Source organism: Malania oleifera, chromosome 7 (genome assembly GCF_029873635.1).
Source record: "Malania oleifera isolate guangnan ecotype guangnan chromosome 7, ASM2987363v1, whole genome shotgun sequence".
In the NCBI taxonomy this organism is placed as follows: domain Eukaryota; kingdom Viridiplantae; phylum Streptophyta; class Magnoliopsida; order Santalales; family Ximeniaceae; genus Malania; species Malania oleifera.
Window position 1 is genome coordinate 100,296,876 of NC_080423.1, and position 20,371 is coordinate 100,317,246.

General features: G+C 37.1%; 1 protein-coding gene across 2 annotated transcripts in view; it reads right to left on the reverse strand.

The window, feature by feature from the left end:
- The window catches only part of LOC131159668 (D-xylose-proton symporter-like 2), a 32,977-nt gene that overhangs the window by 8,152 nt on the left and 4,454 nt on the right, over positions 1-20,371 (reverse strand). For both annotated transcript variants that reach the window (XM_058114742.1, XM_058114743.1), the window contains exons 3-13: positions 17,387-17,465; positions 9,563-9,622; positions 9,372-9,438; positions 9,169-9,293; positions 8,642-8,743; positions 8,066-8,434; positions 7,900-7,947; positions 7,708-7,770; positions 3,883-3,963; positions 3,580-3,678; positions 1,121-1,258 (exon numbers count right to left, since the gene is read on the reverse strand). In XM_058114742.1, the coding sequence (XP_057970725.1) occupies positions 1,121-1,258; positions 3,580-3,678; positions 3,883-3,963; positions 7,708-7,770; positions 7,900-7,947; positions 8,066-8,434; positions 8,642-8,743; positions 9,169-9,293; positions 9,372-9,438; positions 9,563-9,622; positions 17,387-17,465 (1,231 nt within the window). The remainder of the gene's footprint in view (positions 1-1,120; positions 1,259-3,579; positions 3,679-3,882; positions 3,964-7,707; positions 7,771-7,899; positions 7,948-8,065; positions 8,435-8,641; positions 8,744-9,168; positions 9,294-9,371; positions 9,439-9,562; positions 9,623-17,386; positions 17,466-20,371) is intronic.

Below are 20,371 nucleotides of genomic sequence, written 5' to 3' on the forward strand. Positions count from 1 at the left end.
TTTGGTAGATTTGGTGAGAACTGGGTTTCTCCATCCACATTGAAGACATTTTGTACCATCATGTTTAGAGGCTTTGGTAAAGGAAAGGATAGGAAATCTTTATGGTGGCGCTCTATTAAGGGTATAATTTGGTGTATTCAAATGTTTTTTGAACTCATGAATGTTGGCATGCTCTTATGGGTATATTGGGTTTCTCGTGAACATGCTTCATCGCAGCAAAGTACTTGTGACAGACACTCCTGCCTCCTGGCGGTTGAACTGTTGAAAGTTCTTTAGGGGGAGAGCAAGTTAGGTTAGTAAAGTATTAGAGCTCTGCATTGCCCAGATCTTCTTATAAATATCAAGGTGCATACACATTCATGCAACTTGGGGTCCCAACAAATTCCACAACAAGAAGCCAATCAATGCATCTTCCTTAACCCACAGGCCACACCTCCTTCCATTTGTCATCAACAGGTCTGGAGTGAAAGAGAGATGTCCATCAGGTCTGATATCATGGCTTACCAAAGAATTTGAACCATGACGAACCAAATTGGAGCAAAAATAGGCTTTGGTGAAGCCTCACATGCCAGTGCATGGCATTGAATCTGTCAGCCTGCAATCAGCGTGCGAGTCAGTGAGAGGGCTGCCAGAGATTTAATTTCAAGGTTGGGGAGAACGCTGATATCTGGGAAGGATTTGGTGTTGATTTTTTCAAAGGCTGATGGGATCTTGTTGAAAAGAACAGATGGTGGCATTAAGCGTTCTTCCAGGGACTGACAGTGATCTGAGGTGCAAAAAGTACTCCTAGGATGAGAGAAAGGCATAGGACTAAGGGATTCAGGGTTTGGTTTGGCAATGGCAGTGGCTCTGTAAGGATCTAGGTCTAAGAACCATGCTTTGATACCATGTTGAAGAATTGCAGTAACTAGAGAACCTAAACAAAACCTACATCTCCAACTCTATTTACAATATATCTCATGTACACAAAAATGGCAATTGTATCCTCACTAACATCTGGTAACAAGTAACATAACAGACAGTAGCTTGTAACAGATAGTGCAAGTATAAAAGATGTAAAAATTTTCAAATTTATAGGAAAGACCCCAGAGAAAATATAGTAATATAATAAGTTACATACCTTTAAAGGGGAAAATGCAAATGTTACTATTGCATTTGCGCCAAAATTCACAAGCACAGCTATACTTAATCCCCGCCCTCTTAAGCGTAAGGGGAAAATCTCTGAAATCATCAGCCAACCAATAGGACCAAATGATAACTGCAAAAACCATTTTTCATAGTTGTGTGAATATAACACTAAAAAAATACCCAAATATAAAATTCTAAGCAAAAAGGAGAGGAAGATCATAATCGAATACTCTAATATAGCTAAAATACAAATTATAACATACATTAATCTGTGGTGCACATGTGATTATGTATTTATTTATTTATTCAAAAAAGGGCCTGAAATTGTTACTGCTGCAATTTTTTTCTTTCCAAAGCTCAATCTTGATGATTGCAAATGTTGAAGGAAGTAACTTTTTGTCTTCTAATCTTGTAATCTTCCATATAATTTTCTACCCAGAATCTGTAGCCTTTTCAATGCCTTAATAGATATTGGATTTATCAGGATTGCTAGTCCCGTCCATCCATCAGGAGAGGAAATAAAGAGCAGCTGTTCTCTGTTTCATCATTAGCTACACATTCAGATGGCAAAAATACTACAATGGGACAAAAATGGTAGGTAGAAAATTATGCCAATAATGAAAAGGAGAGAATGAGTGTCCTTTTTTGATAATATACACGTATACAACAGCCATCATAACTCATAATGTAACATTAATTACCTCATTCCAGATTTAGACATCATTCAAATATCCATGTATTTTCATCAAAATTTAAAATTAAAGAAAGTATTCTGACATAGGACAACAACTATCAAACTGAAATTGAATGTTGCCTACCAGTTCAAAGTTGTGGGTTAAAAAATGGTTTGGGACCGTAAACAGTAACAAAGGCAATCTCAGGAATCATGACAATGTCATGTTTAGCATTTGATGGAGAATGAATTGTGCATGGCAAAGTTGGGGCAATTTTTATCTTGTGATGGTAAATTTGGTCAAGTTTGAGATTTCTAGGACTCAGAGATGTTCTTAGGCAACATATCCAGGGCTAGGGTTTCCAAACAGCACAGTTGCTGGAAATTTCTCTAAACTCATTCCCATTAAATTAAAATATTACACAGGTATATACTCTTGAAAGATTCCTAATTCTGACAGGATAATAACCCCAAATAAAAACTTCACAAATAGAAGCTTTGCCATATTAAACAAGACTTCTTACATCTTACTAATAAACACTACATAAAAAATAAATAAACATTACATAGAAGCACAATAAGTGAAATAGCTACTAATATAGACACAAGGACAAAGTTTACAGCCCATGTGCAGCAAATACACTCAAAATATCCCTATGTTAGGAATATACGAACAAATTCCCGAAACCTGTGAGAAACAAATAGAGAAAGAATAACGCCAAAGAAAAATTCAATCACACGCACAAGACAATATTTACGTGATTCGGCAATTTTGCCTACGTCCACGGAGTTGCAAGGATTTCAATATTATCAGGAAGAAAGCACAGAGAGTGTGGCGATACAATTCTCTCGCTCTCGCTCTCTCTCGCGGATACAACCACACTGACCCTAATCACCCGAAAGCACCCTTTTTATATGTTGCGCCTAGGGTTCCGTTCCGAATGGGCTCCAAAAAATTTTCCCCGGGGGCAACGCCCACGAGTACGGCTTGTACCTCACGGCCCAAGCCTTCACTCCATGGACTAAGCCTTAGGATAGAAATCTCTAATTAAACAGAGGTCAGGTCGTCATCCAAATTAAGACGCAACTAGGCTCCACAAAAGCCCAACATCCCTACTCTATAAAATTAAAGAAAATATAATAAAATGAGTAGCATACTAAAAAAAACATAACTTGTAACGAGTTACTGCACAAATTAAATAAAGGTCTCGAGCATGCTTCACATAAAATGTAAACTTCTAGATTTCATATAGTTCCATTTGTTCAGAAGGAGAACAATATTGAGGAAGAGAAATTTCGCCCCCACTCCCTCTCCACTGAATCAGTTTCCCTCAAAAAAAAAAAAAGAACCAATTGGACTACTAGTAGGCAACAACATTGAATAATTTGTATCACATAAGATTACTGAGGCAGTTCTATTCAATTCAATGGAAGGGTAGATCTGTCATCAAAGAAAAGTTCCCATTCTTGTGCTGCAAACAAAAGTAATGGGATATTTTCCAATATCATTTTCAGGAATTACTTTAAAGTTGATATGAACAAAATTTAATGTTCTTGTGGTGCAAGCAAAACACTTTTTTGTCTTTCCCACTGCTATTTATGAGAATATTTTTTATTTTATTTTAAATCCAAATAAGGCCAGCCTATTTGTACATATGTACAGCTATTTTCCCATGTGGAGCTATTTCATACTAGAGTTTAAATTTCTCGTCATTAGAAAACTTTGAACTCCATGAAAATAACATATCCATGGAAAAACAAGAAAAAATCTAGCATACCTGGTAACACCCAACATACAACAGCAGTGCAACAACAGCCACATAAGGTGCATCATCTAGGAAAAGGTAATATGATCCCAGAAGGAATAAAGAAATCCCCTGTCAACATGAAGTATAGAATTATTAGGGACTATTCAAAATATTAGCATTATCGAGTTGTATTATTGATGTATTGGGAAATTCCACACCTTCCAGGTAAGGTTAGGCAAGCAAACTGAACGCAGTAATCAATCCAACATATTCATCTCAGCATCAGCGTTAATACAAGTACAAGACTTCCCCAAGAAAACAGAAAGGACTTACCATGCCAGAAACACCTCCAAGTAGTAAAGGCCTTCTTCCAAATTTATCAACCACAAGAACAGCTGTTCCAGTCATAATCAACTACAAAAACAACGGGGAAAAAACAAAAGAAAAGGTCAGACATTTGAAAACAGGAATCATCAAGTACCATGCTTCTGTTATAACCTTGGCAAAATGGGCTCGTGTAGCTCTTTGTGTGTGTGTGTTTTGGGTGTGGTGTGGGACATGGAATGCAATTGATCCATCACTCAGGCAGGCAAGCATGAAAAAACTCCACATTTCAACATGACAGAGTTTCAGCGAGACTATTAAGACAACATAGTTTTTGGTAAGCGTAAAACATCTAGAGCCACCTAAATGATGACATAATTAACTGTGAAGGTACAGCATCAAGCATTCAATTTTTTTTTTTTTTTTTAAAAAGGAGCAACACTTCTAAAGCACCAGCAACTGCATTAATCAGTTGAAGATAGCCATCCACCCAGTTGTGCAAGTACAACACATTAGATAGCGCTCCATTCCAGTTGACATACACAACAGGACATGTGTGTACTTTACTCTGGAAATTGTGAAGCAAAACTAAATGAATTAATTGGTTAACAAATCTTTGCAACACTATATTAAAAAATAGAGAATGCCATAGGAGTGGAGGAAAAGAACAATAATTCCTTTATACAAAAACAGAAGTGATATTCAAAATTGTAATAACTACCTCGAAATCAAACTTATGAATCATATGATGAAATAGTGGGAAAGGGTAATTGAAAAGAATAAGGTTAGAAACAAGGGCCTCACAGAATCAATTCAGTTTTATGCCTAGGAGGTAAATAACATAAGCTATTCATCTTCTAAGAAGGTTAATGAAAAACATTAGGAAAAAGAAGAGGGATTTGCATATGGTTTTTTTATTAAGCTTGAGAAAGCATATTATAGAATACATAGGAAAGCCCTTTAGTGGGTTTTGGAAAAGAAGGGAGTATGCAGTAGATATGTTGAAGTCATTAAGGATATGTATAATAGCATAACGGCCAACGTTAGGACTGAAAGAGGAGAGTCTAAATAATTTCCAATCACAGTAAGGATACATCAAGGATCTATGTTGAGCCCGTATCTTTTCACTTTAGTGATTGATGAACTCACTAATGAGATCCAATGGTGTATATTGCTTACCGATGATATTGTTCAAATTGATGAAATTAGGAGTGGAGTAGAATATAAGTTAGAACTATGGCAAAAAACTTTAGAGTCAAGAGGCTTTAGAATGAGTAGAAATAAGACAAAATATATGAAACTTCCGCCAAGTAAGGGAGAATATTGGAGATAAGATTAAAATTTTAAAATCAAGAAATTAAATGTACTAGTAGATTTTGATATCTTAGATCTATCATGTAAACAGGAGGAGAGATCAAAGAGGATGCAATACATAGAGTAACAGCGGGCTGGATAGAACAAAGTAGTGCTGCAAGCATGTTGTGTGATTATAGAATACCTCTAAAATTAAAAGGAAAGTTTTATAGGACAGCTATAAGACCAGCCATGCTATGTGGATCAAAATGTTGGGCAACTATGAAACAACATATCCAAAAAGTAGAAGTCGCAGAAACATGCATTCTAAGGTGGATGAGTGGTATAACTTTAAACGATAAGTTAAGGAATGAACATATTCTCAATAAGGTAGGCATAGCATCAGTAGAAGATAAGATAAGAGAGGAGTGACATAGATGGTCTGGGCATTTGAAACGTAGGCCAAGTAGTGCTCCAGAGAAGAGGAGTAAGTTAGTTATTGTTAATGGTAGTAGAAGGGGTAGAGGTTGACCTAAAATAACTTGGAATGAGTCAATGAAAGGATCTAATAGATCTTAAGCTAGCCAAGGAAAATGCCCTCAACTGCGTGAATTGGTAGAAAAAGATTCATATAACCAACCCCACCTAGTGGGAATTAAGGCTTATTGTTGTCGTTGTAATATTCTAAGTGAATCATTATGAGATATATTGCTAATGATTCAATGTAACCAAGGTCTCAAATTTCAATGTCAACTAAAATTTTGAGGCTACGAAATTGCAAAAATTTTGATGTCGATGTCAGTTTCAATTTTGATTTTAAAAAATGATGGAAATTAGTAGTAAAGCAAGGATTCTTTATGAAATTTTAAAAGTTTTTAATAAACATAGTAATGCAAGATTTAAAACTGAAATATTATAAATAAATACATCAATGAAAAATATGTTGGCATAAGGTGCAATATTGTAATATAATAATCATAGGAAACATATTCGATTGATACAAATGAAATTCATAAATTAGTTGAAGAGTATTTCTTTTTCATGTCTAGTTAATTTGGACATAAATGGTCAAATAAAATGTTGTAGCTAATATCTTAGTTTAATTTTTCATAAAATTTCAAAAGTCTACAAGCTATTGTTCATATCCTTCTTGTAATAATCTTTTGTTTCAATATAAAGGAAAAGTAATTAAGAGAGAAATTTCAATTTGGATTTGAATCTCAAATTTTAATTCCAAAGGAATTTTTATGGAATTTTTATTTTATAGTTAAATTTTTGGTCACTAATATTTCAAGATTTTAATAAAATCCAAATGATTCTTGAAAATTTCAGTGGAAATTTAGTAAGCTGGAAACTGACTGATTTAGATTTTGAGGGTGGTGAAAAATGTAAATTTCAATAATTTCATGTAAATTTCGACAATTGTGTGGAAACATCAGGCCATGAATGTTTATACCACACACAATCAACACAAGAAGATCACATATTCATATATAATGCATAACAAAAAGCGGGGTAGAAAAAAGGTAAAGGTGCCACATCCAGACTTTGAGGGGTACAGTTTCAAACCACAAAAAAAACCTCCTCATATATGAAAGTAAGGCTGCATACATCATGTCCTTCCTAGCTCCCCAAGGTTGTGATTTGTGCCATATTCATGGATGTTCTTTTGATCTGTTTGGCAAGCAAAGGTTGCTTATAATATTTGGACTTTTACCTGGACTAGTTCTCAACAGGATCAATACGAATGACTTGCTTCAGATAAGAAGACCTTATAAGGCAATCAGCCCAGATGTTTGTCTGCTGTGCTGTGAGTCCAAAAGCTCATCTCTTTCTTCATTGCTGGGTGAAGTATCTTTCTTATTGTGATGAATTAGGTGGCACTGCAAAATGTGTATGATTTTTTTATGCAATGTCGAGAGCCTTGGGAGAAGCAGAAGAGGAACATCGTTGTGGGCTTGTGCAGTGTGTACCATTTTTTGGACTCTTTGGCAAGAGAGGAACACAAGAATTTTCAAGAATCAAAAGAATTCTCCAATTTTTATTTGGGAGAAAAGTTACTTTTTTTGCTTTTTTCAGGGCACATTCTTTTGGGGTTTGGGGGGTTACCACAGTATGATCTTCAAAGGGATTGATAGGCAGGATTATTGTAATTTTTTTTTTTGGTTCATGTTGAGGATTCCTTATTCTTCACCGCTTGTACTTGTTTAGTCTGTAACGGAATTTTTGTTATCTGAAAAAAACAAAAAAAGACGCTCTTTCATTCTTTCTCAAAAGAAATTCTATCCTATTTTATTTTTTTTAATCATATTTCATCTATGATAAATTCTAGAAATGCAAAGGTAAGTATTTGTAGTAAGATTCTTCTTTCCAAACTTCAACCTCTGTACATTTTATAATAGACTCCATAAAAATGATGAACTCTCCACCAATTTCAAATTATTTTTAACCGTACAGGAATTAAAACATAAAAATAATCGTAAAAAACAGGATTTAAATTCACATTGAAAACAAGAATTCATTTGTCTTAAAATTATCTACCTTCAATAAACCAAGTAGAATTGAGACCCGTGTTGCATCAGAAGCTGCGGAGAATCCTGCACTCTATTATATTATTCTGGGTAAGAATGCAAGAGCATTTCATTTATTTAAACCTTCATAGCATAGACTCATAGTCTTGTTTCTTTTTTCCATACGTACAAACAAAACTTTCACTAAAGTCAAACATTGTACCTGCAGGATGGATGCAGCATAATAAAGTACACTTGGTTGCCCTGTGATCTGACACAGAAATTTATGACATAAATTAGTAGCTGTTAATGCAAATTTGTTACAAAAATAATTTGAGATGTTGGAAGCTTTGCTTTGCATCATCATGTAGCCTCAACTACAAAATTACCTGCTGAAATAAGACTAATCCTGTACCAATAATAAGCGCTTTCAAGCATTTTCCGTGGAACATCTCTCCTAGAGAAACTTCTTTTTCCTCACCCACATAAGAAAGCTCAGCCATAATCTCATCTATTTGTCCAGGGGCTGAATCACCAATGACTTGGCCCCTAAGCCGGCACAAGCAGCATATGGCCGTCTCTCTCAAGTCCTGCAGATTACCCTTTCCCTGAATGGCACATAAAAGTAACCATCTAGGTGAATCTGGTAGCCACCATGTCCCAATTCCCATAATCACCGAAAATGGAACACTAGCTGCGTACATATAGCGCCAACCAGAAACTATATCAACTAAAAGGCTACCAACTGTATAACCTACCTGCCAAGAAGTACAAAACATTCACAATATTAACATCAGAGAACTATTTGTATGAAATAGAATAAACATGATGAGAAAAACTTAGAAGGGTTCTGCACTAAAATATTTTACAAAACACATAAGGTAGCTCTTATTGGCTTCTCCTTCACAGCATTTATGGTGCACATAAAGACAAAAATTAAAGTCAAGCAAAGTTGAGGTACTCACAACCATCCCCAAAACTATAAAGAATTCTTTGAGAGAGATTAGTCGACCTCGTATCTGACTAGGAGCTGTTTCAGCAATGTACATTGGGGCAGCATGCATGGCCTAAAAGAGAAAAGAAAACAAAAATTAGAGTCTTCGATATATCTCTTTAGGTTTAGAATTTTTCAAAATTATAATTTGAAGAAGATGAATACACCCTACAGTCTGAGAGCAATCTGCCAATGAGGTCCATTGGCTTCTCATCCTTCTAATTTTCCTTAAAGCCTATATTTGGTTTCCTTAAAGAATAAAATGCATTTTAAAAAACTAAAATACTAATCCTTTTGAAGCAAAATTCTTCAAATAGAAACACATACATCTTGTTTATTGTGTATTTGATGATTCTATGAAGGTGCTTTATAAACCTTTGCACAAATATGAATCGATAGACAACACAGTATTCAAATGCTTAAATTAAATTGATAACGCAGAGCAACTAAATTAAATATATTCTGACAAGATAGCAAGAAATGGAAAATTTGTATTACAAGCCCAATTCCTATGCCAAATACAAGACGCCCGATCACCATGACTGCAAAATCAGGCGCTACTGCTGTTATTATAGCTCCAATGAGATACCATAAAGCAGCCACAATCAACTCTCTTCTTCTTCCTATAAATAAAAATCCATCATTTCTCTATCAGAAGAATTTTGAGTTTTAGGATCAAAGTTTGGAAGAGAGGAGCTAACCAAGAAAATCAGCAATGACAAAGGCCAAGACAGAGCCAATCAAGGCCCCATATAATGAACCACTAGTCTGCAAAAAAGCAGGATCCACTCAATAAAAAATCAAAACTAGCATATTTAATTTTTTTTGTTAGTGACAAAACAGATGAAAAATGTAAAGAGGAAAATCTGGACTAAAGGCATTATAAACTTACTATGAGACCAATCTCCACTGAAGATAAGTCGTACCATGTAATTCCACTCAGTGTAGCAGACTGTAAAAAATGAAGGTTAAAAAAGATGTCAAAATGACCAAACAAGCATCCATGAGTTGCAAATTAGGCTATACTGCCAGGCCATACATATACTGTTGAGTAGGTAAAATTAGAAAAAATGACTTGAATTAGAAAAATGAGTCAGGAAAAAGAGATTACTAGCATAGAATTACCATATTCATAAGCAACTCCGTGCATTCAATGATGCCCAGTAACAGAAAGAACACATTATATTTTGAATATTAGCAGTTATGAGCCAAACCTCTTAGTGTTCTATAGCAACAACACCACAAGAGGTAGCGAAACAAGCAACAGTTTTTTTTCAGGAATAAAAAAATTTAAAAGCATCACATATTACACAGTAACATAGGAATTAAGAAGAAAGTAAAATAAAGAACCACCAAAATCAGCCGGCCTAATACTAGCATTTGGTTTTTATGCTGTTTATTATTGTTAAAAGATTTGCCTCAAGGGTAGAGTTATGAAAAATGGGGAAGTTTTGAAAACTAACTGAATAAGGTCTAAGATACTCAGGAAGCAAAGTTGGAACTTATTTAGATGTTGTTACATAACCACTTTGCCTCAAGGCATAAGCTGTTTGCTTGGGCCAACAATGTACATCAAGCTTTAATAGATCTGTTGTAATATGTGGCTCATATATTGAGTGGAACACATGTATAAAGAAAACATGGTTTGAAAAAACAGAGAAGCTGGTTTGCAAAAGAAACCGTCAATGGTTTGCAAAGTTGCATCAACGGTGTTAGGCTCAAGAAGAAACCGTCGACAGTTTGGCAGAGCTCATTGACAGTTACATCGACAGTTTGGTCTCCAGAAGAAACCGTCAACATTTTCAGTTTCGGTAAGAAACCATCAACGGTTTGTCTGAAACCGTCGACAGTTTTGCTCGGCGTTGTTTTTGAATTTTGAATTGAGAAGTTGAATAGGTTGAGGATTCGGAGGGAAAACTTCGGGGGGTTGATAGAGGAGTATTTAGGGAACATTCTAACTACTCTGTATGTAAGGGTTAGCATATATACAATGCAGTAACCCTGGTTTTGAAGATAGTAAAAATTACAATCGTTTGCTCACGTGGACGTAGGCATTGCCGAACCACATTAATCCTTTGTGTCATTGTTTTATTGCTTTCATATAATCTGTGTGATTGTGTTTTTGTATTATTCATTGTTGGTTGCTGCATTGTACGATCGGTTTTTGCACACTGCGCATTGATTTGCACAACAATTTGGTATTGGAGCAATTTGGTTACAATGGCTTCTAGGATTTCTTCTGCAAAGTTCGATGTTGTCAAGTTTGACGGATTGGGAAATTTTGGACTATGACAGAGGAGGGATCTATTAGTGCAATAGCTAGTAGTGTATGGTGAAGGCATTATACGGATGTCAGCCGGAAGACTTGGACGAAACAAATTGGAAGGAATTGAAAGCGAAGGCTGTGGCAACTATCAGGCTTTGTCTGGCTGATGACGTGTTATATCACATCATGGGTGAGGAATCTCCAACGGCTGTTTGGCAAAAACTAGAAAGTCAGTATATGTCCAAGTCATTGGCAAACAAGTTGTATCTTAAGCAAAAACTGTATTGGCTTAAGATGGAAGAGGATTCGGATTTGAACCAACACATCAACGTATTCAATCGGATCATCCGTGATTTGATACGGGTTGATGTGAAGTTCAAGGAAGAAGACAAGGCATTGATGCTACTAAATTCCCTACCTGCGTCTCATATGTATGAAAATTTGGTTACAACTATGATGTGGGGAAAAGAAACCCTAAATTTGAGGAGATCACAAGCACTCTGTTAGGCTTTCATCAGAGGAAGAAAGCCAGCGTTGAGACTTCACAAGGTGAAGGGCTTGTGGTAAAGGGTAACCAGGAACGTGGGAGAAGCAAGTTACGGAGCGGATCGAATAATAATGAATGTCAGTCCCAGTCTAGAAAGAAGGACATAAGGTATTTTTAAGTGCAAGAAAAAGGGGCATATAAAACCAGATTGTCCAGATAAAAAGAAGGGAAATGCAGAAAATCAAGAGGGTTCATCAAAATCTGCGAATACAATGGAAAAAGGAGACTTAGAGAGCGGTGATGGTGATTGGTTTCTGTTTCATCGGGTTCAGATCGTCTCACAAATTCTTGGATCCTAGATTCGACATGCTCTTATCACATAACACCAAATAACGATTGGTTCAGCACCTACAGGTCAGTAAATTTTGGTTTTGTTATGATGGGAAATGACGCTTCATTCAAAATTGTTGGAATAGGAAATATTAGAATTAAAATGTTTGATGGTGTTGTGAAAACATTATGTGATGTTAAGCATATGTCGGATCTACAGAAGAATTTGATTTCAATAGGCACTTTAGATTGTAACGGGTTTAGTTACAAGTCTAAAAGTTGGGTAATGAAGGTGTGTAAAGGCGTTTTAACGATGATAAAGGGACTGATATGCACTGCTAGGTACCACAGTTGTAGGTGGAGTTGCAGCTGCAGAGTCTGAGTCAGATAATACTGTCTTGTGGCATCTGCGGTTAGGGCATATGGGTAAGCGTGGGATGATGGAGCTTCATAAGAGAAATCTTTTAAAGGGTGTCAAAACATGCAGGCTAAATTTTTGCAGGTATTGTGTTCTTGGGAAATAGAATAAAGTGCAATTCAAGACAGCCACACACAAGATGGAGGGGATTCTCGATTATATTCATTGAGATGTTTGGGGGCCAATAAGGGTAGCATCACGGGGAGGACATATGTACTTCATGAGTTTTATCGATGATTACTCACGAAAGGTTTGGGCATACTTCATGCGACACAAGTCAGAGACGTTTGCCAGGTTCAAATTGTGGAAAACTGAGGTGGAAAACCAAGCTAGGAGGAAGATTAAATGCCTCAGACAATGGAACTGAGTACACTAATTCGAGGTTCATGGAGTTGTGCGAGCAGCATGGCATAGGAGACACTTCACAGTACGCAAGACACCACAACAGAATGGTATGGCAGAAAGGATAAATAGAACTATAGCCGAAAGAGCTCGGTGTCTCAGGTTGAATGCAAGGCTTGCAAAAATCTTTTGGGCATAGGCAGTAAATATGGCGCGTTTCTTGATTAACTGATCACCAAGGGCATCACTAGATGGGAAAGTTGCAGAGGAGGTGTGGACAAACAGCGCGGTAAACTACTCTAATTTGAGAGTGTTTGGATGTTCAGCCTATGTGCACGTTTCTAGTGAGGAAAGATCAAAATTTGGTGCAAAGTTTAGATGGTGTATCTTTCTGGGGTATCAGAAAGGTGTGAAAGGGTTCAAGCTATGAGATCTAAAAGCAAACAAGGTGGTGATCAGTAGAGACGTGGTTTTGATGAGAAAGTCATGTTGCAGCATACTCAGGAGGAAGAAGAAGAGAAACAGGTGCCAGAAAATTGCAGCAGCAATGAGCATGTGGTGCAGGTGGAGTTGGAAACTCAAGGCAAAAATGACAATGTTCAAAATGCAGGGGGAGTTCTAACTCGGGAGACCAGCAGCATCACAGTATAGCTATACATAGGCCTAGACGCACTATCAGGCCACCCCCCAGGTATGGATTTGATGATCTGGTTTCTTATGCCCTCATTACTAGTAGCAAGGATCTTGCTACTTTTCAAGAGGCAGTGCACAGCCAAGAGAAAAGTATATCGATGGGTGCTATGGTGGAGGAAATGGAGTCACTGCATACAAACCAAATGTGGGAGTTGGTGGAGCTTCCAAAAGAGAAGAGAGCGATAGGATGCAAATGGGTGTATAGGAAGATAGAAGCGGTATCAAGAAAAGAAAGAGAGAAATTCAAGGCTCCGTTAGTAGCAAAAAGTTACTTACAGAGGAAAGGGGTTGATAATGATGAGATCTTCTCTCCTATGGTTAGACACACTTCCATTAGGGTAGTGGTGGGATTGGTCGCGCATTTTGATATGCATTTGGAGCAGATGGATGTAAAGACAGCATTTTTCCATGGTGATTTGGAGGAGTTGATTTACATGGTACAGCCAAAAAAGTTTAGTCAACCTGAATAGGAGCACTTGGTCTGTAAACTAAGGAAATCACTTTACGGGCTGAAGCAGTCTCCGAGGCAGTGGTACAAACGTTTTGACTCCTACATGATCCAGATTGGCTACAGGATGTGTGAGTATGATTGCTACGTTTATGTGAAGAATCTTGATGATGGTTCACTTATTTTTCTGTTGCTTTATGTGGACGACATGTTGATTGCTGCAAAAAGTATGACTGAGATTAATCAATTGAAAACTCTATTGAGCAAAGAGTTTGACATAAAGGATTTGGGTGCGGCCAAGAAGATTCTTAGGATGGAGATTCGCAGGGACAGAGCTACAGGGAGATTGTGGTTATCTCAGGGTAGTTATATTGAGAGGGTATTGGAGAGGTTTAGCATAGATAATGCAAAACCAGTGAGTACATCTTTGGCGAATCATTTTAAATTATCTACCGCCCAATGCACAAAGACAAATGATGATGTTCGTGACATGTCAAAGGTCCCATATGTCAGTGTAGTAGGGTGTTTGATGTATGCTATGGTTTGTACAAGGCCGGATCTGGCACAAACTGTCAATGTGGTGAACAAGTTTCTTTCAAATCCGGGTAGACAACATTGAGATGCAATCGAGTGGATTTTTAGATACTTTAGGGGTACTACAGACTATGGCATCATGTTCGGCAGGCAACAAAGTGATCCTTCAGTTGTGGGATATGTGGATGTAGACTATGCAGGGGATTTGGATGACAAGAGATCCACAACAGGGTATGTGTTCACCCTTATGGGAGGACCTATTTGTTAGAGGTCCATGGTATTGTCTCTAGTTGCACTATCTACAACTGAGTCGGAGTATATGGCAGTGGCCAAAGCTGCCAAGGAAGCATTGTGGCTTACAGGATTGGTCAAGGAGTTGGGTATTCAGCAAGGTGGAGTTCAGCTGCGCTGTGATAGTCAGAGTGTCATTTATTTGGCGAAGAACCAGGTGTATCATGCGAGGACCAAGCACATAGATGTGAGGTTTCACAGGATCTGGGAATTGGTTTCTTCTGGTGAACTCTTGCTTGAGAAAGTTCACACTTCTGAGAATGCAGCTTACATGTTGACAAAGCTTGTTACGACGGATAAGTTCAAGCATTTCTTGGACTTGATCGACGTCTCTAGATGCTAGACGGGAGGCGTCACAACCTATTGTCCCAAGTGGAGCTACGGGTTATGTTTTCGTTTTTCTCCTAAGCGGTGTATATTCGCCAAGGTGGAGATCGTTGTAATATGTGACTCATATATTGAGTGAAACACATGTACAAAGAAAACATGGTTCGAAAAAAAATAAGAAGCTGGTTTGCAGAGGAAACCGTCGACGGTTTGCAGAGTGGCATCAACGGTGTTAGGCTCAGGAAGAAATTTTTGACGGTTTGGCAGAGATCATCGACAATTTGGTCTCGGGAAGAAACCATTGACAGTTTCAGTTTCAGTAAGAAACCATCGACGGTTTTGCTTGGCGCTGTTTTTGAATTTTGAATTGGGAAGTTGAATAGGTTGGGGATTCGGAGGGAAAATCTTCGTGGGGTTGATACAGGATATTTAGGGAACATTATAACTACTCTATTTGTAAGCGTTAGCATATATACAATGCGGTAACCCTAGTTTTGAAGATAGTAAAAATTACAGCCGTTTGCTCCCATGGAGGTAGGCATTGCCGAACCACGTTAATCCTTTGCGTCATTATTTTTTTGCTTTCATATAATCTATATGATTGTGTTTCCCTATTATTCATCATTGGTTGCTGCATTGTGCTACACATTGATTTGCACAACAAGATCTATCAATAAGCTTATCTTTGAGTGGGAGAAGTTTTGTTGGAGGTTTTGGTGCCTCATCTTTTTAGATTATCATTGGTTCATCATGCACCAATCACCTACTTCTATTCTTCCCGGGGAGGGGTGGGACGCTCTCTTTCTTGAGATTTCCACTTCTTTAGGAGTATTAACAAAAGAAAGTTGATGAGCTCACTGCTTTGCTGAGTTTTTTGGATTATTTTGTTCGCCAAGCAATGACTGATGTGAGGGTTTGGCTAGGGATTCATTAGGTTCTTTTTATTCAAAGTCTTTCTTCCTTCATTTATTAAGACTTCTGAGCTCTTGTTCCTTCCCTTTGCCATAACGTCATTTGGAAGGCTAAGGTCCCTTTTCAGATCAAGCATCCATCTGAAATTTTACTCTTAACAGGATTAACACAAATGACTTGACTTGTTACAGGTAAGGAGGCCCCATAAGGCCATCAGCGATGATTTGCCTAAAGTCTAACCTCTAACAAGACTGATGCACACCTCTTACTACATTGTCGGATGGTGAGGCAGCTTTGGACTGCTCTTTCCTCTATTTTTGGTGAAGTCTAGATAGTATCTCAAAATGTGAATTATTTCTTCTTGGTGCGATTTTGGGGTTTGGGGAAAAATAAAAGGAATATTTTTTCCGGACTTGTTCAGTACATGATATTCTTTGGACTGTGTGGCTCAAAAAAAATGCAAGGATTTTCAATGCTCAAACAACTTGCTTCCACTTGTTATGTGATAGAGTTGTCTTCCTCACTTCTTTTTGGTCACATTCTATGGGTATCTTAGGGTGATTTTGTTGTCTGATCCCCAAAGGGATTGGACAGCTGCCTCAATGTAATTGCTTTTAGTTTATTGCTGGAGGATTTCTGGTTCTCCACATATTTTATGTTTGTCACGTCCTCTTTAATGATTTTTTTTATCTAAAAACAATAATAAGCCAAGCAAATAATAAATTGAAAAAAAAAAAAAAAAAACTTGAGGTTTGCAGTGCTGATCTGATCATGGATCATTGTTGTGCTTTTGTGTCAGCTTTATGTTCTGAAGTTGGCTTTATTTTTCTGTTTATTTTCCTCTTTTTCCGCTTGGATCAACAGTATGCTTGCTCCTCTGTGACCAGTTAATCACGGGTCCGAGTCCAAGAAAGCAGCCTCTTGGATAAAAAGCAGCTGTAAGGCTGCATACACTGTGACGACCCCACCCCTACCCTCGCAAAGCAGGAAGCCTTGTGGCCTGGGGATGCTTTTTCTTTTTTATTCATCAGACATTTAAGTTCCCTTGTTGGCTACTTGGTCATCAAACAGTTATTTTAAAGTCACAACGAAATTTATATAAGTGCTTGGATTTTTTTTGGAAAGGGCAGCCCTAGAATCTTTTTAAAGGCTGTCTCAAGTTGTATTAAGCATTTTCTTGGATACTTTCAGCTTGCTACAGCAGACTCCTTCCTCTCCTTCTCTCTTAAGCATTCATGTGGGTATCCAAGCTCTTCATCTTTCCTTCTCATTTTCATAACTCTCTTTACTTTCATAAATGAGTTGTATCACTTGAGAAATCTCCTAATTCCCTGCTCAATTCTGCAGGACCAAAACTTGATCTTATGCCAACTGATGCAGGAGCGCTGTGAAGCAAGGATTTATTCGCTTGTTTAACAAAGCCTGCATTTCTTGGAGGGAAACAAAAAGAAAGCCTCTTCTTATGTTCTTCACTGCGCAAAACTATAACTTAAAAGCCAAAGGCTGAAATTTTATAAATAATAAATATTAAGCTGCTAATGATGAATACACATGCTTATCAAAGAGCAAAAACAAAAGAAGTAAGAATTAAACATCATGAAATTATACAAACAGTACTCCATATGGATCATAATTCGTTTAGAACTAAGAACTTTAATAAAAATATACCTCTATAGAAATTGTAGCACAAGATGTGGCACCAATATCATAGCCATATATTAGTCCACCTAGAGCAGGAAATAGAAACCTGAAACCATGGATCACTACTCACAAAAATAAATAGAGGAAATAAATTAAAAAATTATTTTCATTTCAGTTTGAAAACATTCCTATAATCAGTATACCGTCATCACAAGCCAATCAGAAACAGCATTTTAACATCTAGATGTTTCAAATCATTTCAGATACGCACACTGAAACGAGAGAGAGAGAGAGAGAGAGAGAGAGAGAGAGATCATTGTGACAGTGAGAAAATTATGTCCCATTACATATGCAATAGCTTCTAAAGTTGTAAATACATGAATTTTATCATGTTTATCATAGTCATACAAGATACAGTGGAAATAACAACATTTGTATATGAAAGTTCAAAAATGTCAAATCCCTCAGGTGAACTGAAGAACCAAATAAGAAATGAAGCTACCCTATAGCTGCCCAGGCAACTAAAGCACAAAAGTTATTCATCAGCTTCACTCAGACTTTGAACGCTGTGCTGTGTAATTCAACAAAAACATCATTATAAGCACTGACACATATGTGCCAAACAAAGATAGGGAGTCAAAAGTGTAGTCTACAACAATGCACCTATCAGCTCATTCTTTTCTTCTGAGGTGGTTCACTTTCTAGGGATTTCATTTTTTTATTTTTTTTTAAGGAATCTAAATGAAAGAGAGATTGATGAGCTCACCACCTTTCTTAATGTTCTTGATCATTTTGTTCCCTTCAATAGGGATGATGAGAGAGTTTGAGAGGGAGAAGCTTCGAGTCTCTTTTCTACTAAATCTTTTTTCCTTCAGCTCTTAAGAACTCCTTCCCACAATCATTTTCCTTGGAGAAAAATCATATGGAAGGCAAATATTCCTTTAAAGATTCAGACTTCAGGTGGATTAATATGTAAGATTCGTAACAGGTTAGAAGACCCTAATAAAGTTCTTAGTCCCAATATCTGCATGAGTGCTGTGAGTCCAATGAAAAACAAATGCCCACTTTCTCCTTTTTACTGTGAGGTGGCAAACCATCTATGAAATGCTCTTTTTTCTTGCTTTGGTGAAGCTTGGTTGACAACTCAGTTCATGGGCGGCTTGCTAGGTTTTGGCAAGAGTAGAAAGAGAAGAGCACTATGGACTTGTGCGGCTTTTGCTATTCTGTTAGGTTTAGGCTTTAGTTTAGCCTTTGGATTGAGAGGAATACAAGAATCTTCAATGATCGTACAATCTCTCCTCATTTGGGTTTTTTTGGGAGATATCATTGTCCAGCCTTCAAAGGGATTGGATGGCAGCTTTATTGTAATTTCATTGTATTTTTTTTCTTTTTGATTTTAGGAGGACATCCTGTTCCCCTCTCATTGTACAGTTGTTTGTTCTTTGTTAATACACTTTTCTTATTCCAAAAAACAATGTAGTCTGAAATTGACACAAAATATCAAACCCAAGGCTGTTCGCTATGGATACGTACATGTCTCTCTATGTGAGTGTATTTGAATACGTTGCAAATCAAAATGTACATGTATATGGATGCCCACGGACCTGCATAGGTACAACTTGCACACATACGTGCATGGTGCCCATGTATATGTCAGTGTGCATTTATATCCATACACAATGTGTGTGTATCCATATGGACCATATATATATATATTGATAGAAAAAGAAATTCATTAGGTAAAGATGGACTTTACAGGGAGGATAGAGGACATCTCCTTAACAAAGTCTGGTAATCCTCAGGAAAACCAAAAAGAGAATTGCAAAAATAACTAATGACAAAAATTCAAGATGCCCTTAGAAGGACTTCCAATCGGGCTGAACAGAACACATTCCCTTGAAATTTCCAAAGCCCATACACCACAAAGAAGCCATAAATAGAATCTTTCCCCACACCAACCAATATGGTAACTTCTCCCCTGCAAATATACACACATTACATTCCTTCCACAAGCCCCAAAACACTGCAAATATAGCACAATTCCATAATGCAATTTCTTCCTTCTTCTTCCCAAACCCCACAAAAGAAATTGCCAAGAACTCCTCCACTGTTCTAGGAAACCCAGCTTTCTTCAAAGTAATTGAATAACTTTTTCTAGACCTTCCATGCATAATCGCAGTGCAGGAAAAGGTGTGAAACAGACTCTGAACAATTAACGCACAGCATATGAATATCAGGAAGGAGAGCCTTTAAAGGCCACCTCATCTGCAACAAGTCATTAGTATTTATCCCATTAAGCACAACCAACCAAAGAAACACTTTGATTTTAGGGGAAATTTTGAACTTCCACATAACCTTGTAAAGAGGAATTTGTCTGAACCAAGAATTCAAAGAAAGATTTACAAGAATAGACTCCTGAAGAATCCAACAACCAATACCGGCTATCATTTTCAGAGGATACCCAAATTATTCAACATAATCAATAAAGAAGATTACTCAATAGTTTCCCTATCATTCAAGGCTCTCCTGAAATGGAAATCCCAAGAGGGTAAAGGACCGTATGAGTCTACTCTAAATGAAGAAATGGGATCATTTTTCCCTGAGCTCAATCAAAAAAGGCAAGGGAAAGAGGTGGACAAAAATACATTCCCCGTCCATAGATCTTTCCAAAAACGGATATTATGACCCTTACCCAAACAAATTTAGTATGGGGAATAAAGAGAGGGTAAATCTGAGATATAGCTTTCCACGAAGTTCCCGAAGAACATCTAAAACCAAAATTAGTATATATATATATATATGAACCACATATATGTCTGCATGCATTTATATCCATACACAAATTTTTCTCCAAGTAAAAACCTAATAGGTCAATGTATCCAAATTTGGGAATGAGTTCCTACAATAAATCATAGAAAAAGAAAATAATTAGTTTTCTAAAAAGGCTATTAAATAGTTTCAGTGTTTCCAAGAAGGAATCCTGGAAGAGGAGAGCAATAGACAGATTAAACA